This window comes from Heloderma suspectum, chromosome 1 (assembly GCF_057233095.1).
Source record: "Heloderma suspectum isolate Gila_16-S chromosome 1, 16-S_ref, whole genome shotgun sequence".
NCBI classification, from domain to species: Eukaryota; Metazoa; Chordata; class Lepidosauria; order Squamata; family Helodermatidae; genus Heloderma; species Heloderma suspectum.
This window is the reverse complement of record NC_139458.1, coordinates 410,542,501-410,560,860: the sequence shown is the minus strand read 5'-3', so window position 1 is coordinate 410,560,860 and position 18,360 is coordinate 410,542,501. Positions and strand designations below refer to the sequence as shown.

The 18,360-nt window shown below is 41.2% G+C and overlaps 1 protein-coding gene across 1 annotated transcript in view; it reads right to left on the bottom strand.

Annotated features, from left to right (window-relative positions):
* Positions 1-13,487: 13,487 nt before the first annotated feature.
* Positions 13,488-18,360, bottom strand: part of CAMKMT (calmodulin-lysine N-methyltransferase) — a 450,591-nt gene continuing 445,718 nt past the window's right edge. The window contains exon 11 of the mRNA XM_084828963.1: positions 13,488-15,904. Coding sequence (XP_084685089.1) covers positions 15,827-15,904 — 78 coding nt within the window. The 3' untranslated portion in view covers positions 13,488-15,826. The remainder of the gene's footprint in view (positions 15,905-18,360) is intronic.

The window sequence follows — 18,360 nt, the reverse complement described above, 5'->3', positions numbered from 1 at the left end:
CAGGTTTTTACACATTTAAAGCTTTTAGCATTACAACACCACCACCTGAGTCAGTCAGAAAGGCAAAAGGGTTCTTGGGGGTGGGGTGGGTTTGCCCAGCTATGTTTGCAGATTTTAAAAGAGAGAGAACTGCTACAGAAACATAAATATGAAGTGGCTGATGTTCCTGGTTGAAAGATCTGGAAATGTACAGGCCTTGTAAATTAAATACTACATGTTCATAGATAAGTGATCCCTAAACATGTATTATTTACACACTAGTATGATTTCGCTTGGAACCACTGTAAGTTTTATCAAAATTAAAACACTTTGCATGAGTGAAGAGAGAGGGAAAATATAATATGGCTCATCAAATCTGTATGTCAAACTTCATATTTTAGCAGCAGAACTGTAATGGATGTCTTTAAAGACCATTTTCATGCCAACTTGGGGTTACAGCTTGAGATGACTTGGGAAAATCAACCTAATGGGAAAAAATTCAGAAAATTCACCATGACTGTGTCATGTTAGGATCAGTCCACTGCCGAGGTTCCACTTGTAGTCCTGTATCTGTAAACGTCCCATCTGTCACCAGTTGTTGGTAGCATTACCTCTTTCCCAATGTTTTGCCTTAATTGGGACATTCCTCAAAAATATTTGTAATGAGATTTTTAAGAAAAGGACTGAAAATATGGAGATTCTCTCTCTCTCTCTCTCCTCTCATAATGCCTTTATATAAATGAAGGATGTGCCTGCATTTGAAATACTCTGTACAGGTTTTATCCTACCCAACCCCATCCAAAGAAAGGATGTCATATACAGTCCAGGGGCCCACAGCCTTCTCCCCACCCCCCAATGATCATCCAGAGAGTGGTTGTGTCAGCACCTGGACCAACGTGACCATGCCAGGACATACCAGGGCTGATGGTCACCGCAGTATCGCTTATTATTTTTAAAGGGGGCAGACAACCAGATGCACATGACTGATGATTGCAGATGCTCATCTTATTATTTTTACTTTTAACATATGTTGTCCTTTTCTACAACAGAATGGTGCTTATTCCCAAGTCAATGTGTTTAGCATCGGGACAGCAGAACCAAATCTCATTTTATCACTCTAGTCATGATGGTGCCATGATTTAAGAGTGCAATCCTATGGCTGCTAGACAATGACTAGACGACCATAGGATTTTTTGGTTTTTGGGAGTCGAGCTTGGAGTCAGGGCTCTGAGCTCAGTTCAGAGCTCTGAGCCCACCATCTCATAAGAGCAGCACGGAGCAGGTGAAAAGAGGGTGTTCCTGGGGTGGGGAGGGGAGGACACTGTGGAAGCACTGTTATGACACGGCCTATGCACCATACAGCCTCCCCCACCCTCTGCTCCGATGCGCCCTGGCTAGACAGCCAAAATTGGCCATCCAGCCACAAATCCCCTCTGTGCTCCACTGTCAGGGTGGAAACTGAGCCCATAGAGCCCCAGAGCAGTTCTGATTCTGAGGAGGAACAGCAATCCATGGGAGAGGAGCTCGCTCATCTCTCACAAGCACAGCAGCTGGCAGAGATTCCTCCTGCCAGCATTCCTGGGATAGATGGTGACCCTGGCAGTGAGAGAGCGCTGGAGGGGGGCTTGCTGGACGCTCGGCGCAGATGCAGGGAGCAGCGACAGATGGAGGGCGCCGAAAGGAGGCGCTCTGCTCGTTTGGCGCTAAAACAACGGTCGCGTCCCGAGGACCCAAGGGTAAGAGGGAGGATCTCTCCATAGCCCATAAGTTCAGAGTCTTCCCGTGGTTCTCCTTCAAACAGGGACCAACTGCCGTACCTGGAGCTTAGGCTACTCTGCTATCTACGCCAGTGCAGTTCCTTGCTTAGTCGCTAGTGATTTGTATCTGTAAGAGTCATAAAGTAATAAAGGAATAAAGCCTTGGAAAGAATCCTCATCGTCTGTGTCCTGAGTTGGCTATTGGAGGGGACTGCAAGAGGCAGCTAGGGTGCTCCTGACATCCACCTGTCCTGCATTGGATAGTTGGCTACCTCCGTGTTCGGAGGCAGCTGACTATCCCCATAGGATTGTGCCCTCCGAGAGTTTAAAATGTGAAACTGAACATGCTCAGAGTATTTCTTCTTTTAAAAAAAATCAGGATTGGCATACAGGTAAAGATGGATTTTGGATTATGGATTTTGTTAAATCTGTTCCATCTGTTTTCACAGGATGTCAGGTGTCTTTCGTTCCATTGTTCTCTCACTGATGGAATCGGATTATTTGTACAAGGATTTTGTTTCTTTGCAACTGAGCATTTGCTCTATTGCACATTTGCGTGAATGTGCATTGGCACTAATGCACACTTGTGCAAGTGTGCATTCACACAAGTGAGCATTTGTGCTAATGTACATTTGCACCAATGTGCACTTGTGGAAGTGCACATTTCTGCAAATCCCGCCCCCTCAAAAAAGTACAAACCCTGTCTATGGAATCTGTGTGACTGAGAAAACGCTGGCCCACTGCAGAATCCACAGGCCGGATTCACAGAAATCCAATCTCACCTGCATCTGTTGTGGATTTCTCTGATATCCTTACATAGAAAGGTGTGTTGTATTGTTGTTCAGTATTGCTCCAACATATCACAAATTTAGAAGTAGTTGTAAAACTACATGGAATGGCAGTGTGTACGTGTGTGTACATGGGGAGGGGGAGAGAATAGAGCATAGAAATGTTAGTTGTGTGCTTCACAACTGGAATAATATCCATAGTTGTCTAAAGCCCCTCCCTCCTATAAGATCATTAATCTACGGTGTAAAATTATGTAACTGGACCACTGGCCATAAAGCTGGAAACAGTGCAGCAAAGATAAATGAAAATGATCCAAAAGCTGGAGCCTTTCCTTATGAGTTAAAGCAAAGCGTTTGGGAATTTTTAGTTTAGAGAAAAAGGACAATGAAGAGCTCTGCTGTGTGTGATAAGGGCGTTTATAAAATCATGGATGACATGGGGGAAATGGATAGAGAGAAAATGTTCTCCTTTTCTCATATTACCAGAAGTTGGGGTTTACTATTAAATTGATGGGTGTTAGAGTCAGGAAAGACAAAAGACAGTCCTTCTTCAGACAAAGTATGAGTTGGATCCAGCTTTAGACACATACAACTGGATGGGTGGAAGCAGATTTCCCCACCTCTCCTCCCCACAGCAGCCCCCTGAAAATGGTACAGCTGAATGGGGTGAACTACGGTGCAGGGGAAAGGGGAGATCCCCAAAATCAGATGGAGGCACCTTCCGTGAGCAGAGCCCTTCTGTCCATGAAAGGCAGATCCTGGATCCAACCTGATGTATGGAACTGGCTGTCACGAGACTGGCTTTAAAAGGGGATTTTACAGATTCATGGAGTACAGGTTTATCAGCAGTTATAGGCCATGGTAGCTAAATGGACCTTCTATGTTCAAAGATATAGTGTGTGTGTGTGTGTGTGTGTGTGTGTGTTGGGGGGCGGGGGAGGCAGGGTAGGGCTGTTGCCTTTGCGCCCTGTTTGGGGCTTTCTGGATAAGTGTGATAGGCCATCAGAGCTTGCCCAAGACAGTTTGCTGCCTAAGGCGGAGAACAAGATAGCATCCATTCCCATTCCATGTACAAAAGCCAATTGGACTGGCAGTTGAATCTTACTTCAATACAGCAGATGGGACAGCATCCTCCACTGCATCTAAAGCCAGCAGACTAGTTTCGGAGGCATAAAGTTGGTTGTGTGGCACACCTTGCTGCTGCCTCCCACCATTTGTTGCTTGAGGTGGCTGCTTCACTCTGCCTAATGGTAGGGCTGGCCCTGTTGGCCATTGTTTGAAATAGGATGCTGAACATGATGGGCCCTTGGTCTGATCTAACACACCTTTTCTGCATTATTATAGGTTTGGAACAAATGTGTTATTGGAGTTACTCCAATAACTCCAAATGTGTAAATAAATATTTTCAGGATTTCTTTGCCACCTTTCAGAGCAGAAGCCCTCCCTGGGCAGCCTGCAATCAGTACAATGAAAACAAATGTCAAAATGTAAAACAATGTGTAAATGAAATGTGGACCAGTACACAGAGTCTTAAAATTTTAGTGCTTTTAAAAGACACCCACCTCCACCCCACCCACAGGCTCAGTACATTCAAGTATGAACTCAGCAAGTATCTGTATGTTGAGTGTCAGTGTAATATACTGGCAAAAACGTTAGGCTTGCATATGGACAACTAGGTCCAACCCAGTTTTCAGTGGTTGTCCAAGATCTCAGTGCACCAGAATTGGTGTCCCCTGATCAATTTAGAGTATTTGCTGGACTGGTTCACTGCGGTGATTTTTGGGAGGGTGGAGAATCAATTTAATTCAGAAGATTACATCCAACATTGCATGAATGGACCTTTGCTTAGGCAACACAATTTTCCCTTCCTCGCCTCTATTCTGCAGGGGGGGGGGCATCCCAAAACATGTTCTGAAGGGTCCCCCAACCCTCTGGAGCAGATTTAGGGGCACTGGCAGGGGGAGAGGGAAATGCCTGCCCCACTCTGCTGATGCTAGAAGCCTTCTGTTGGTAGAGGGACACTCAATGGATTTCACCCAGAGAGGGTCCAAATTTTACTGGTACACCCCACGCTTTTCATATTGAAGGTCCCTGTTCAGTCCTAGACATCTTGAGTTAAAGGGTCTCAGGCAGCAGGTCTGGGAAAGGCCTTGCTGCTGCCAATCTGAAAAGATGATACAGGGATTAGATGGACCAGTTGCGTGATGGCAGAAGGCAGCTTCATCAGTTCATGTGTAAACGTGGTAATGTCAGTGAGCCCTGAATTATATTTAATACCAAAGCATCACTTGGAATAATTCTGGAATGCATGCTTCCACTGTAGTGTGGATCTGAGATTGCTAATTTTACTTGTGTGGCTAATGACTTGTGTGACATCACTTTGGAAATTTTAAATGGAAGGAGCTGCATGTGTGTGTGTGTGTGTGTGTGTGTGTGTATACACACACACACACACACACACATCTAAAAGCTACTTTCTTTCTAAAGCTGTAACAACTTGACAACTGTCTTGGTTACACACCAAGGATTTCACTGAGAACATGTTAGAGGGAATCAGAAAAGCAGAGAAAAGGTCACAAATAAGCACCTTAGGAACAATGAAAGCTTTTCTCCATGTAGCAGTGGGAGAGTTGCAAAGGGAGAAAGGGGGGGGGGACACCCTGAAAAGGTATTAATCAGAAGTGGCTATAAATCCTCTGGAGTTTTTGCTCTTATAAAACTCCTTGGAGAAAGTCTTGAAGGAAATGCAGGTCAAAGCCCAAAAAAGCTCTTGATCAGAGATTGCTGGAGGAAAATCTTCCCAGATGCCGTTTAATAGGCTGCAATCACCCCAGGAGTGGGAAAGCCAAGTATGCTTGAAGCATGGTTGCAGTTCCTAATAGGCCTTGTCACACTTAAGGCCCTGCAAGCGCCATCCGCCGAGCAGCTGAAGCTGGCTGGTGATTCATAAAGCCAACAGTTTAAAGTTTATTATGATGAAAGCACTTAATGACAGCCATCGCTAGGGGCCCGTCATTTATAAAGCTGCGCTGAGTATTAGACATGTAGCATGACCACCAATTTTGTGTCACAATTGCTACCATAAAATGACCTTTGGTGATTTTTGCTGCATGTGGTGGACAGCTCTTCTTTCACATTAGTGCTCTGTGGCTTTTCTTTGCAGACTATTATGCTGTCTAAAGCTTATTTGGCACTGTCGTGAGCCTCAACCCTTGTTATTACCCCAAAGGCCTGTCTAAAGGAGCGGGGGGGGGGAGAAGCCCTCTCATGTTCTATTATGGCACCCCAATCAGCAATTCCTTGGTTAGTGTAATAATTTAAGGCACATGTTCCTTCATTGTTATCACATTTCTTCTTTTTTAAAAAAAGTTCTCCTGTTTTCTGTACACTGCATTAAACATCCAATTGGGCGGAAATGAAATATGCATGTTACCCTATTAGGTGAGATGGGAGTGAGGATTTTGAATCTTAATTGTCAAATGGATGGAAAAGCATTACACCAAGGCAAGTCAATAACAAATAATAATATGGCCAGAATAATGCACACCCTGGAAGAATATCTTGGGTCTAAATGCTGCACTTTATACAAACATGGAACATAATTTTACAGACTAAGGAACCAATACTGAATTTTCAGGGGAACAATATTAATGATATGCCTACTTCTCTCTAGTCATAAACTATTTGAATATACAGTACCATCACTTTAATGTTCCGATGTAAAGCTTTGCTATTCAAGTGCCCAGTCCTTGTTCAATGCCTTTAAAATGTATCTATAATTTTATAAATGATATAAAATCTCTTTCTAGTGTGTAAAGAGAAAACAACAGCAACAGCAGCACTTGCACAACACACTGCAATTTTGGTAGGATTTAAAATATGTGATTTCTGCTGATACCTACTACTGTACTGGGTTTTATATAAAGCTTTTTTCAATAAGGTGAATTGTTACATGACAAACTCATCTTCCACCATTATCATCTGCTGTTTGTGTTTAACAACAGGAGTCCCGGCTCTAACAAAACTGTTGTAATAGCTGTACAAATTACTCAGCTGAAAGCTTTTCACCAAACCAAACAGTATTAATCAGCAGTTCTTATGAAGGTGCTAATTAAAAACAATTTTCTTCCTCAGTTTGCAATGCTAAGCCATCTTCACTTGCACTGTTTCCAATATATAGCTACTGTATACACTCACACATCAGGGCCTCTATTAACTCCCAAATCTCCTATTACCTATTTTATTACATTCCTGTCTTCCAGGTTTATGGGCTTGTTGACATTTTGGATGTCAAAGCATGATATGTTTAATCATTTTAAAACTACATTAATTGAAGATGGGGAGGGGGAGAAGGGGAAGCGTCATTTACAATTCACACACTCAGAGGGCACAGAGAACGCAAGTGGAATTCTCAGCTCGACTTTTGGCTGGTAGCTTCTTGTGTAAAAACACACATACACACACTCCCTGAAAATAATCACTGTCCAATAATACTACCCAATGTATTTCTGATAATAACACAATTGTGCTCACTTAAATGTCAACGTTAGCAGCTATTTTTGACCACGGAGATTCCAGTTCTTGGGGAAACTCACTCAGATGTTCTAGAGTTGGCCACAGTAACTGGGTTTTGAAAGCTCAACATCTGTTGAGTTTAATCCAGATTCATGGGTCAAAAATGTGTCCTCTCATGCTGTGGATTACCATCTGGTCTGCCTTATTGCACTTCCCCTTCTACACACTTTATGCTTCTGAAAGGCTATCACATCCATGATCCCGATGGACACACATGGGAAATGGCCAAGCACTGAAATTAAGCTTAGTGGCTACGAGCCAATTTATGACTTAAGCAAGGAACCTTAAAGGGAAATTCTTTTTAAAAGGCCTAATGTGAGCTCACCATATAGCACCAATCTTTGGGCATGGTATTCATTGGGACATTATGCAAAGTGCCATGCACTGCATATGTGGACAGACTGGCAGCCATGCTTATGTGCGATGCCATGGGAGGGTGGGAGGAGAAGCACAGAAAAGCATGGGTAAGTCATGGAGAAGATTAAGAGGGAACATGATAGTGATCTTCAAATATCTGGAAGGCTGTCATGCAGAAAATGGAGCAGACATGCTTCAGAAAGCAGGAGGAGGACCAGTGGGTGGAAATTGCAGAAAAGCAGATTTTGACAAAACAGTAAGAGAAGCTTCCTAACAGTAAGAGCTGTTCAACAGTGCAACAGTCTGCCTTGGAGGTGCTAGACTCTTCTTTGCTGGGCATTTAAAGAGAGGCTGGACAGACATCTGTCAGCTGTAGTTTCATCCTGCACTGAACATCCTGCATTGAGCAAGGGTCATTTACTAGATGACCTCTGAGGCCCCTTCCAGCTCTATGGTTCCCTGAACAAAATCTAACAAATGTATTTTGTGGTATGAGCTTTTGTAGATAGGCAATGGCTTTCTTCAACAGAAGCCTGCCTGACAAGTCTCCAGGCTACTGTATCTTTCTGATAATGTGGGCTGTAGCCTAGGAAAGCTCAAGTTCCAATAAATTGGAGAACCTTTAATTTCTGCTAAAGGAGTCTTTGTCAATGTTGCTTCAACATAGTAATGTGGTATCTGAAATCTTTGACAAAAATAAAACATGTTGAGTTGGGTCCAAAGAACTGTGAGTGTAAGAAAAATAATCCGCTTGCACCATTCAGACAGTGGATGCTTTTACAAGAGCTTGCAAAGAGTTCACTCAAGGCTACAATAAAAGGTTCTCATGCTTGGACTTGCACAAGCAGAAGAAATCTTTGGATTTAGTTTTACTTTCCTTGTGCAACATCCTAGTGCAAGACAGAAAACAGTCCTTCGGGGAGCAGAGAATACCTTCCACCAGGGCTGACCCTATCATTAGGCAGAGTGATTTGGGGTGCCATGAAAGATCAGCAAATTGTTAATGTTTAATTTATTATTGTTGTATTCTCTCCCAGAGAAAGGCTCTTGTGGGCTTTTCTGCCTCAATTGTCAAAATAACTTGGATATTGTATGCATCTTGACCTTGGGGTGGGGTGAGAGGGTGGGATTTGTTATTCTGCCTCAGGCAGCAAAATGTCTTGGGATGGCCCTAACGTCTGCAAATGGAAGGGTGCCTTTCTTCCTCACTGTGTTTGGTGAAATTCCCCTTGGAACATGTCAGTACAGACTATTAGACAGGGACAGTAGCTTTAGTTTGATCGCTTGATCTCAATTTGGGTTTTGAAAGGGTTGTAACAACAACCAGATATACCTAATAATTGGAGGATAAAGCAACTGAAAACATGGCTATCCTGCAGAAAAGTGGTTTGATCACAAGCCCATCAAATCAAGCAAATGTAGGCTTATTCAGATGATGAAATACATTTAATGTATGCATGAAAGGGGAGCAGGATTGTGCCTACTGGAGCCACAGACTAACTTTTTCACATTTAGTCAAACTCAGATCCATCTACAGATGTACAACTTGTACACATATTGACTCTGTACAATTGGGGGTTGTGTGTAGGCCCAGCTAAGACATTTGACCTAGGGCACAATCTCAACTAGATAGGTGGCTGCCTCCAACCTCGGAGGCGACCACCTATCCAAAGCAAGGCAGGAGAGGCATGGGGGGATTGTTCCCTCTGCGCCTCTCCTGCCTTGCTATTTTTTGCTAGACAGCCGTTTTTGGCTGTCTAGTGGCAGAGGGGCCGACCGAGAGAGGAAGCTGCCGTATGACACATTGGATGTGTCGTATGCGCAGCTCCACTCTCCCCACACCAGAACGCCCCCAGCCCCGCCCTTTTTCAGTCGCTCCACGCTCCTCTTGCGAGTGCGGAGGATGGGACTTCTCCACACTGCCTCGGAGGCAGCGCGGACAAGCGAGGAGGTCAGTTTTCCGGGACAGTGTCTAGTGGGCTGTAGGATTGCTCTCTAAATGAATGGAAATTGGGGCTGGGGCCAGCGGGCTTGATCCTGCTCTTCTTCTGTGAATGAAGACTGCTGCTTGAAAAGGTTCCATGAGAATTGCTATGGGTTGGATCCAGATGTAGTCATGCTTAGAGAAGACCCATTGAAATCAGTGGGACAAGTCAGTCATGCCTAACTTCCATTAATTTTAGTGGGTCTATGCTAGGCATGACTACATCTGGATCCAACCCATTGTCTTCACTTGCATATGTATACCTCCTCATATCTTTGGAGGCATATCTGATTACTCCCCACCTTACAGCAGGGATGGGGAATGTGTGGTCCTCCAGATATTTGTTGGACTGCAGCGCCCATCAGTCCTAGCCAGCATAGCCAATAGTGAGGGCTGATGGGAGTTGCAGTCCAACAACATCTGGAGGGCTACGTATTCCCCATCTCTTCCTTACAGGATTACTTTTTAGTTAAAGGAGGTTTCCATACCAAAAATAAGATAGGATGATAAACTGCATTCATTTTGGCAGAGCCTGGTTTATGGTAAGGCAATCCTAAATAGCTAACCAAAGCCAAACTTTGAAGGATTAACCAAACCTCCTTAGTTAATCCTGTTACATGTGCTGTTCCCAATAAAACAGGGGTGGGCAATACGTGGCCTGCAGGCGGCATGCAGCTTCCACTGCCTCCTCCAGTGTGGCCCCGCTGCCCTTGAATTTGGGGAAAAAAACATCCCAAACCAAATCTGTAGTGCAACAAGCACTACATCAAATTTGATGCAAAAAGCATCAAATTTAGCTTGCAAGCAAGCTATTTTTTAACCATTTGGGGACTATGTAGCCTGATGGATATAAATATTTGTTGTTGTTGTTGTTGTTTTGCATCCATGGGGTTTGTGAGGACCATGGGAAAGGTCTGGGGGTGGGGAGTGGAGATGGCCCCTGGACTTCCCAGTTTCCACCCCAGTGCTACAAGATGAATGGGGGGCAGCTTCTGGACAGCAGGAAAGGGTGGAACAACAGACAGCTCACCCTAGAGGCAGTGAGAGAGGCAGGAAGAGGAGGCTCGGAGGCTGAGACTGAGGTTTGAGCATCAGCTGTGGGTGGTGATAGGGTTAAACACAGCACCCTTTGGGGTTTCAGTACTGGGGAGGGAGTGTCACTGAAGTGGACAAGCCAAGGAACTCATGGAGATGAGAGAATATAAGGAGCTCAAGAAGCCGTATGCCCAATCAGGTGTAGATGGAAAGAGGCCACAAACACTGGGAATTCCAGTATGGATGGGGCATAATTTATATTATTCCTATGGTGGCAAAGTACATATAAATGTCACGACTTTTTACCCAAAATACTTGTGGTCCAAATGGGGGCTTAATATGGAGGAAAATACATCTAACAGGGAATAGCTGATATGGCTTCCTATTCCATCAGCATCATAGTGTCTGTTTGATTGAGCCGAAGGTCACCATCTCTGGTGAATGAGGACCACACGAGACACCAGTGCTCTGCTGCTACACAATTGTATAAGGCAATCACCTGTTCAATCTAGGACTGCAGGTCCTAAGGGCACTTGCCAGGAATCTACTGAACCCAGTGAGAGAATACAGCATAAACATAGAAAGATAAAACTAAAATTAAATGAGAGATATTTAAAGAGAACCTTCACTTGTTGTTGTTGTGTCATTCAGTTGTATCCGACTCTTCGTGACCCCATGGACCATAGCACGCCAGGCCTTCCTGCACAAACTACTAAATCTGGGTTTCATACATCAGTATGTGTGAACTTCAGAAAAATGATGCTAAAAATACCACAAGTAGCACCATTTACCAGCTAAACTGCAGAAAACACTATTGTGGGGCATTTTGTTTGTATTTGGTTGGGTCCCATGGAAATGAATGTAGCTTTAGTTATGACTAATTTAAGTGACATTCATTTCTGTGGGTCTACTCTAAGTAGGACTTGCATTGGATTTTACCCAATGATATTGTTCCATTGTTTTGCAGCTAGCAATAGCATTAGAGTGCTGTGTGAGACGAAGAATTGTTTTTCTGTCTGTGCAACCCCTTGCAACCTATTATATCAGTATGAAACTACTCTTAAGTGTTTGCAGAGCAGTGCTAGTGGCCATTTCCTGTGTTCTTACACTTGTTTGGATTTTATCCTAGACTTAGAATCCAAAGCACTTTTAGTTTTGTATCACTATCTGTATAAGACTCCATGAATACAAGTATTTGGGTGACAGGCAAATAAAGGAACAGAGATGATTGGCTATAGAATTCCATTTTTATCTGTAGCTAGATCACGTGCATAAAGACCACTGAGATTTGCATCCCAACCCTAACCACATTATCCAGAAATAAGACTCATTGATTTACCGCCAAGGAAACGTGGTTAGAATCAGGCTGTTGGTATGGAATCCCATAATTACAGTAATAATCCTATAATCTAACATGTGGAAATCCAAACCATTTCTAAATTAAACAATATAGCTTAGTAAGGTATGGGATATTATGCATATGAACAAACTGACCTATTATATGCAGATGCATCAAGAAAATATATGACAGAAAACTTTTGCTGAAGAATACCTACCATTTTATTCTTTGGGGGAAATATTAAAGCACGATTATTTTGTAAAAGATCTTCTGTAATTTTTCTATTAGGTATGACAGACACATACAGACTTGTACAATACATGTAGTGTCTACGATCTTGCTATAGGCTCGGACCACTCATTATTTCCCTCTACCTCTTTGCATTCATTCAGGGATTAAATGTTATGAAGCATACCATGGTATGTAATTTGGAGTCCTTTGGTTTCCCAGGCCATGTCTGAGCTAGTACACCACTTTCCAGCTGAGGGAAGAAACTGCAGAGAGGAGAAGCATGTTCATATTTTTTCCATCAACTCTTGATTGGCTGGGCTTGCTATATGATATGTACCTACCCTTAGTAAAGCTTTCCATGTTGCATTCAGCCCTTTGGTTTGAATAACTGGAGACCTCCTGCCATCTTCATGGCTTTTGATCCTATCTTGCCCTACTCTCTCTTCCTTTGCCCCATCCCATCCTTGCCTTTTGTCCACTTCCTTCCCTCCTGCCTTTAGCTGAATTGATTTCACTGGAACTTGACCTTGCCCTCCATCCATCTCTGCACAAGGTTCTCCCTAGAATATAAGGAACCTCTGGCTGAAAACCTGACTTATTGTCTCTGATGCCCCAACTGAAGCAGAGTACCCTTTTCATTTATGAGACCTTAAAAAGGGGGGGGGAATGACACTGGGCATGCAGAGTGCAAGTTAAAATGTTCAGAAAGTTAAAGGGAAACCATAGTCCTAATTTGATCAGGGTGTGTGGATGACAACAACAAATGATTGCAAAACACACACACACTTTAATATATCTTGCTTGTAATAACTGCAACACCTCCTGACATCAGCTACTATGCCTGATGTGTAAGTGCCCTTTTCCCTGAAATAACTTGCACTCCTCCCAAAATTATGTTAAACTATGGGGATTCACTTTTTGAGATATTGTCACAAAGATCCACTGTGCAAACTTTTAGAAAACCCGTTTTAGTAATCATATGCATATCAGTGCTCATGTTATGATTTTTCCTATTTATTAAAACATTTCTTGTGTCTTCGATGTGCCTGTTTAGTTGTTAGTGACATGAGAGTCCTTCCTACTGCAGCTTATGACAAGAAGAGGTTCATAAGCTGCTATTTCAATATGAATGACTCTCCTTCAGCTGCCTATAAGCCTATGAGAAAACTTGCACCAGTGTATTGTTTCCATTGGCTGTCAGTCCTTAAACAGTAGTTTACATCTTCAGAGTGGTTTTAATACATTCACTCATTCATTTTAACTTGCATTCAAGCAATACACCCATATGTACCACTCACCAACTTTAAACACAACTGTGCATAAGAAAGATTATGTAGACTTCAGTTAAAGTAGGATTGGATGCATGTAGGTTTATGATTACATTTTTAATAAATAAAGATTCTTTTGTGATATGGGAATATCATTTCACACAAAGATTTTGCAAGCTTTTAACTATAGAAAACTTTATTAACGTTTTTGGGAATAGAAACATCATCCAAATGTTTGTCAATAACAGACTGTGTACTTAGTTAATCTAATGTAAAAAAAAATCTGAAGGGATGCCCCATAATAAAGCACAAGTTACAAAAAGACCACCTCTATGATTTTCATTACAGTAGAGTTTGAAAGGAAGGAACAAAGCAAAATGTTGATGTTATACAATGATCTTAAACACCAAATGCTACAGGCTAGGGCCCCCAGTCCTTTCATCAATTATATGCATGAGCAATTTAGCTTCACCATTCAGCCTCAATGCATAAATGTTTGCAGGATCGTGTTCTTAAGACCCCTTCAATTAAACCCTTACGGGATAATAGCCTGCATTTGAGACACCAGCTTGTACTGACATGACAGGCAGGGAAAAGAAACAAACAACAATAATTAATTGTTCATTTTGATATACTCGTTATCTCCTTGGAGGAGAAAAAGCATGGAGTAATAATTTCCAGGGTTATTAGATAAAAGTTGGCAAGTTTATCCATTTGTTCTAGTGGTAAATACTTTTGCAGAGACACAGAAGGTTTATACTTTGGCTGATTTTTGTACGTCCTCCATTATGAGATTTCTACCGCACACACATCTTACTGGTATATATGCCTATGGGACTCAAACAGATTGCAGCAGAGTTCCCTCTATGACAAACCCTAGCCATCTCTAAATTCTTATCATTTCTTAGCAGAAATTCCACACAGTAAGAGTCTCAATGTGAAATCCATAAAATCCATAAAGGGAGATCTACCACTGAAATACTAGGATAAATGGCTGGTTTGCATTGCCCCTGGTCTTTATCCAACACTGAGAATAGACTGCTGTTTTATCAAAAGAGGAATAAATTGCTGTTATTGTGATGTTAGCCCATCACTTGGCATTGCAATTCAGGTTTTTGTGAGAAAGAAATGTATGATCTAACTGCGACTTGACCTGTGCCTTCTGAGATCCATATAGGTGCTCTAATGGAGCATAAAAAGTGTTGAATACAAGGACATGCAAACTGGTGGTGAAGAAACTCATTTGAAGAGAGCAGGGAAGGGAACAGGACTTTTGTGTGCAACTCAATTTGTTAAACTGGAGAGGAAAAGCAACAAACCAAAGGTAATTATTTTAATGTATTTCGCCAATAAATTGCACAATAAATTGCATTCATTTTTATATTGCCAGGATTCCTTAAAAAAAAAAAAACGGGGGGGGGAAGAGTGGGTATTTGATAATTTAAAAAACTCAGGCTGCGAGCTTCTGAAAGTGGCAAAAAACAACAACAACCTTAAACCTGTGCGAAAACAAAATCTAACAGTTATATCTTATGCTTTGAAAGGCAGGTTTTGTTTCTGGGACATAAAAGTTAACCAAATATGTGAATTATGTTAGCTTAAACAAAATGTTCGGACATCTTTTTGGGGTGGTGGAGTGCAACAGAAATACCCCAGTTGCTATAGCATTCAGAATTTCTCAAACAAGGATCTATTTTTAACAAGAGGTCTGGGGAACAGTTGCAGTTAGATTTCAGTACTGATAAAGGCTCACTTTTCATTCATAGCGAGAGAACTCTTCTTGTACCTAAACAGATAATAAGTACTCCTCACACTCCCCCTTCTTGACACAACACACTGAGACTAATCACACATAATTGGAGAGGAGGAGCAGAGGGCTGGCCAACGCATTGTGTCCAGAGGACAAATGGTCAGTTTATGAGGCTTTGGTTTGAGGCAGTAATTTCTTATACATCTACAGGGAAGGGGTGGGGGGATCCTGTTGTCAAAAAACATTAAGTAATCAAGCAAAGCAAGTTTGAAGCATTTCACTCTGTAAAGGGGAGGAAAAACCATAAGGCAATGTTCACGAATAGCATGAAGGGGGTGGGGGGAATCAAAATATAGCACACAACATATATAGAATAGGATGTCTAGATGCCCAACAATTATCAGCATTTCTTTCTTCACTTACTAGAACAATAAATCTTTTAGCATTTTACAGTTGGTCAAACACAGCCACAGAACATATGTTTTCAAATGGAAGAGAAGAAACAGTTTTTGTTGAGATGAAGAAATCATGTGCTTAATGTCAGCCACAAGGGGAGAGAAATAGAGCTCTTAAGGCTTCAGCTCTTATCAGAGTTGATTTTTAATCAACCAATGCAAAAGTTTGAAGAATGATATACTATACATAGCTCAGGGTTTCCTCTTCTCAAGAAGTGATAACTTTTGATCATTTTGATTATTCTTAAAATGGCACATTCATATAGCTGATTTTTCCCTTTGTAATCAGAATAAATCTGCCACATACTCTATCCACGTTTGGTTAAAATAAGAAGAAATGGGTAGTGGAGGTTCTCATCATAAATATCTTTTTCTTCTTTTTTCAACTGCAAATAAAAACCCAGAGAACAATATTAACTTATATGAATGACATGGACACAAAATCTTTTTTACCGAGTTGTATTCTTCAAACAAGTGGATATTACAGAAGGATATACTGCTTATAGAAACAATTACGTTTGTGTGTCAAATAATATCACAATTATGGTATAGTTCATAACCTATCTATCACAATTTTACAAGTTCATTTTTTCTAGTTGTACAACAAAACATTGCTTGTGACAAAACTGCATGCACTGTAATAAATACAAATTATTGATTCACTTAATTATTTAAGTAAATTCCAATTAGTCTGAATAAAAAATACAAATGAAATGCATGAAGGCTAAAACTCCATCTTAAAGTATAAGACTCCAGACTTATAAGAGATACAGCATTTAAGATTGCCAACTATTTAGGGGTTCCTGTAATACTTTTACACAACAGGGCATTTCATCTGGGCCTAAGCTGTTTCAAAGGCTCTGAGGAGTTTTACGTATTAATAAGTTGCAATTCAAAAATTCTTCTCTTAAGACAGAATTAGCACAGTCCTTGGCAGCAAGGATTAAGGTTATGTGAACCTCACAACTCAAGACAACGCAAAATGGATTTGCTTTTAAAAGAAATACACACTTAGGCAGTAAATAGCTTATTTACCAAAGAATTAAATTTGGCAAATATTTTCTACAGGTAAAAACTGAATTCAAAAGTTAATCAGATCAGTCAAGTCTGTAAAATTTTAAACCCTTCAATGAAGTAATTTTCTCTACAAAATTAAAAAAAAATTAAATGAAGACCAAAACAAAGCAGAAAGATATGAAGAAAGAAAAATTAAAGTGTGCTGCTGTTTTCCATTCAGCTTCTTCCCTCTTCTGTGATATGAGTTACAGATTCTAGCTAATTTGGGGTATAACAATTATTAATGCTATATAAACATGGGTGTTTCCCAAATCCTGTTCTCTAACCCTAAATAAGGTACCATCTAAGAACAAGTCACCGTTTGTTCTATAGCAGAGAGCCTTACATTTCTTTAAATTCTCATCCATATTACTAAGAAATGATACTTGGTTTCCCAGCATCTTTGATTTTAGCATGGATATTTCTCCTTGTTTGCACAAGATGACTCATTGGCTATACAGTAATCTGGCAGCATTTTGGGTGGTAAAATGGATATCCGGCTTGGTGTTTGAATAACTCTACTTTTTCAGCAGCCAAGACATTTTACTTTAAAATGACAAAAAGTGCTCTGGCACCTTCGATATTAACTGATTTATTGTGGCATGAACTTTCATGGGAGACTTGCCAAAATAAACCAATTACACTCAAAGGACCAACAGCCCTTTTGCTGCTACAAAGGTGGCTACCTTTTTGGAATATTAATTTTGAAAGTTTCCCTTTTATAGAGAAAAAAAGTGGACCGAAACACTTTCAGTCAAAAGCTTTCTCCAGGTGCATTTTGTAGTCTGTTTGCTGGGATGGAAACTAACAAGCAGCAAATGTGTACAGATATTATTGGAGAAAATTATCTCCTTGAGGAATAAAGTTCGAATGGATATTCCTTTTGCACAAAATCCTCCACTCTGATGTGGTTTAGGTCAGCAGCCTCACTAACCTACAGCCAGAAATAATATATTGCAAACCCTCTAAAGTAAACCCATAAGAAAAATTGCTCTTGTTTAGGGATGTGGCAGATCTGATATGCCCCTGCACACACACCACTTTTAACCTGAATTCTCTAGTGACCTCTGGTGGCCAGTACAAAGTATCCATTACACAGTTTAAGTACAATCCAGACCCAGCTACACCATTCCAGATTAGCAGGGGGATGTTAAACAAATAAAGAAATGCCATAAAGCCATGTATTACTGCAACCTGTTATCCAGCCATAAGTGCATCAGAAACATAACATTATTGTACTTGTATATGCATACAGGCCCATTTGCAAACAGTGCATATGTTCCAGTCTAGAATATTATGCAGAGTGTTATTGCACACATCATGGTTGCACTTCTGAGCCCAATTAATGATTGTAATTTTATGCAATGAAAAAAAAAACCCTCATAAATGTGCCTTTTGAAACCCATGAACAACTAAAAGCAAATTGTGAATAAAACAATTTTTCAATTTTGCAGGCAAGAGAAAGAGTGGGGGTGGGTGGGGGGAGAAGAGCGAGACAGGCCTATGAGGACTGAAATAAATTATATGGCTGCTCTTAGTAGCATTATGCTTTACCTCCTAATTGGATGTAACACACTCAGACCCACGGGGTGAACAGCAGCAGCGGGAGAGGAATTCATACTGTTTACCCTTTACAGTAGCCACAATTATCAACAGCACACCATACAGATTATAAGCACCAGCCACTCATAATGTGGCATTTCAAATAGATAAGGAGAAAGGCAATATGACCATTCTTTTGACATCACATCCAGAGCTCATAATCGTGCTTTTGCTTTTGTTTTTA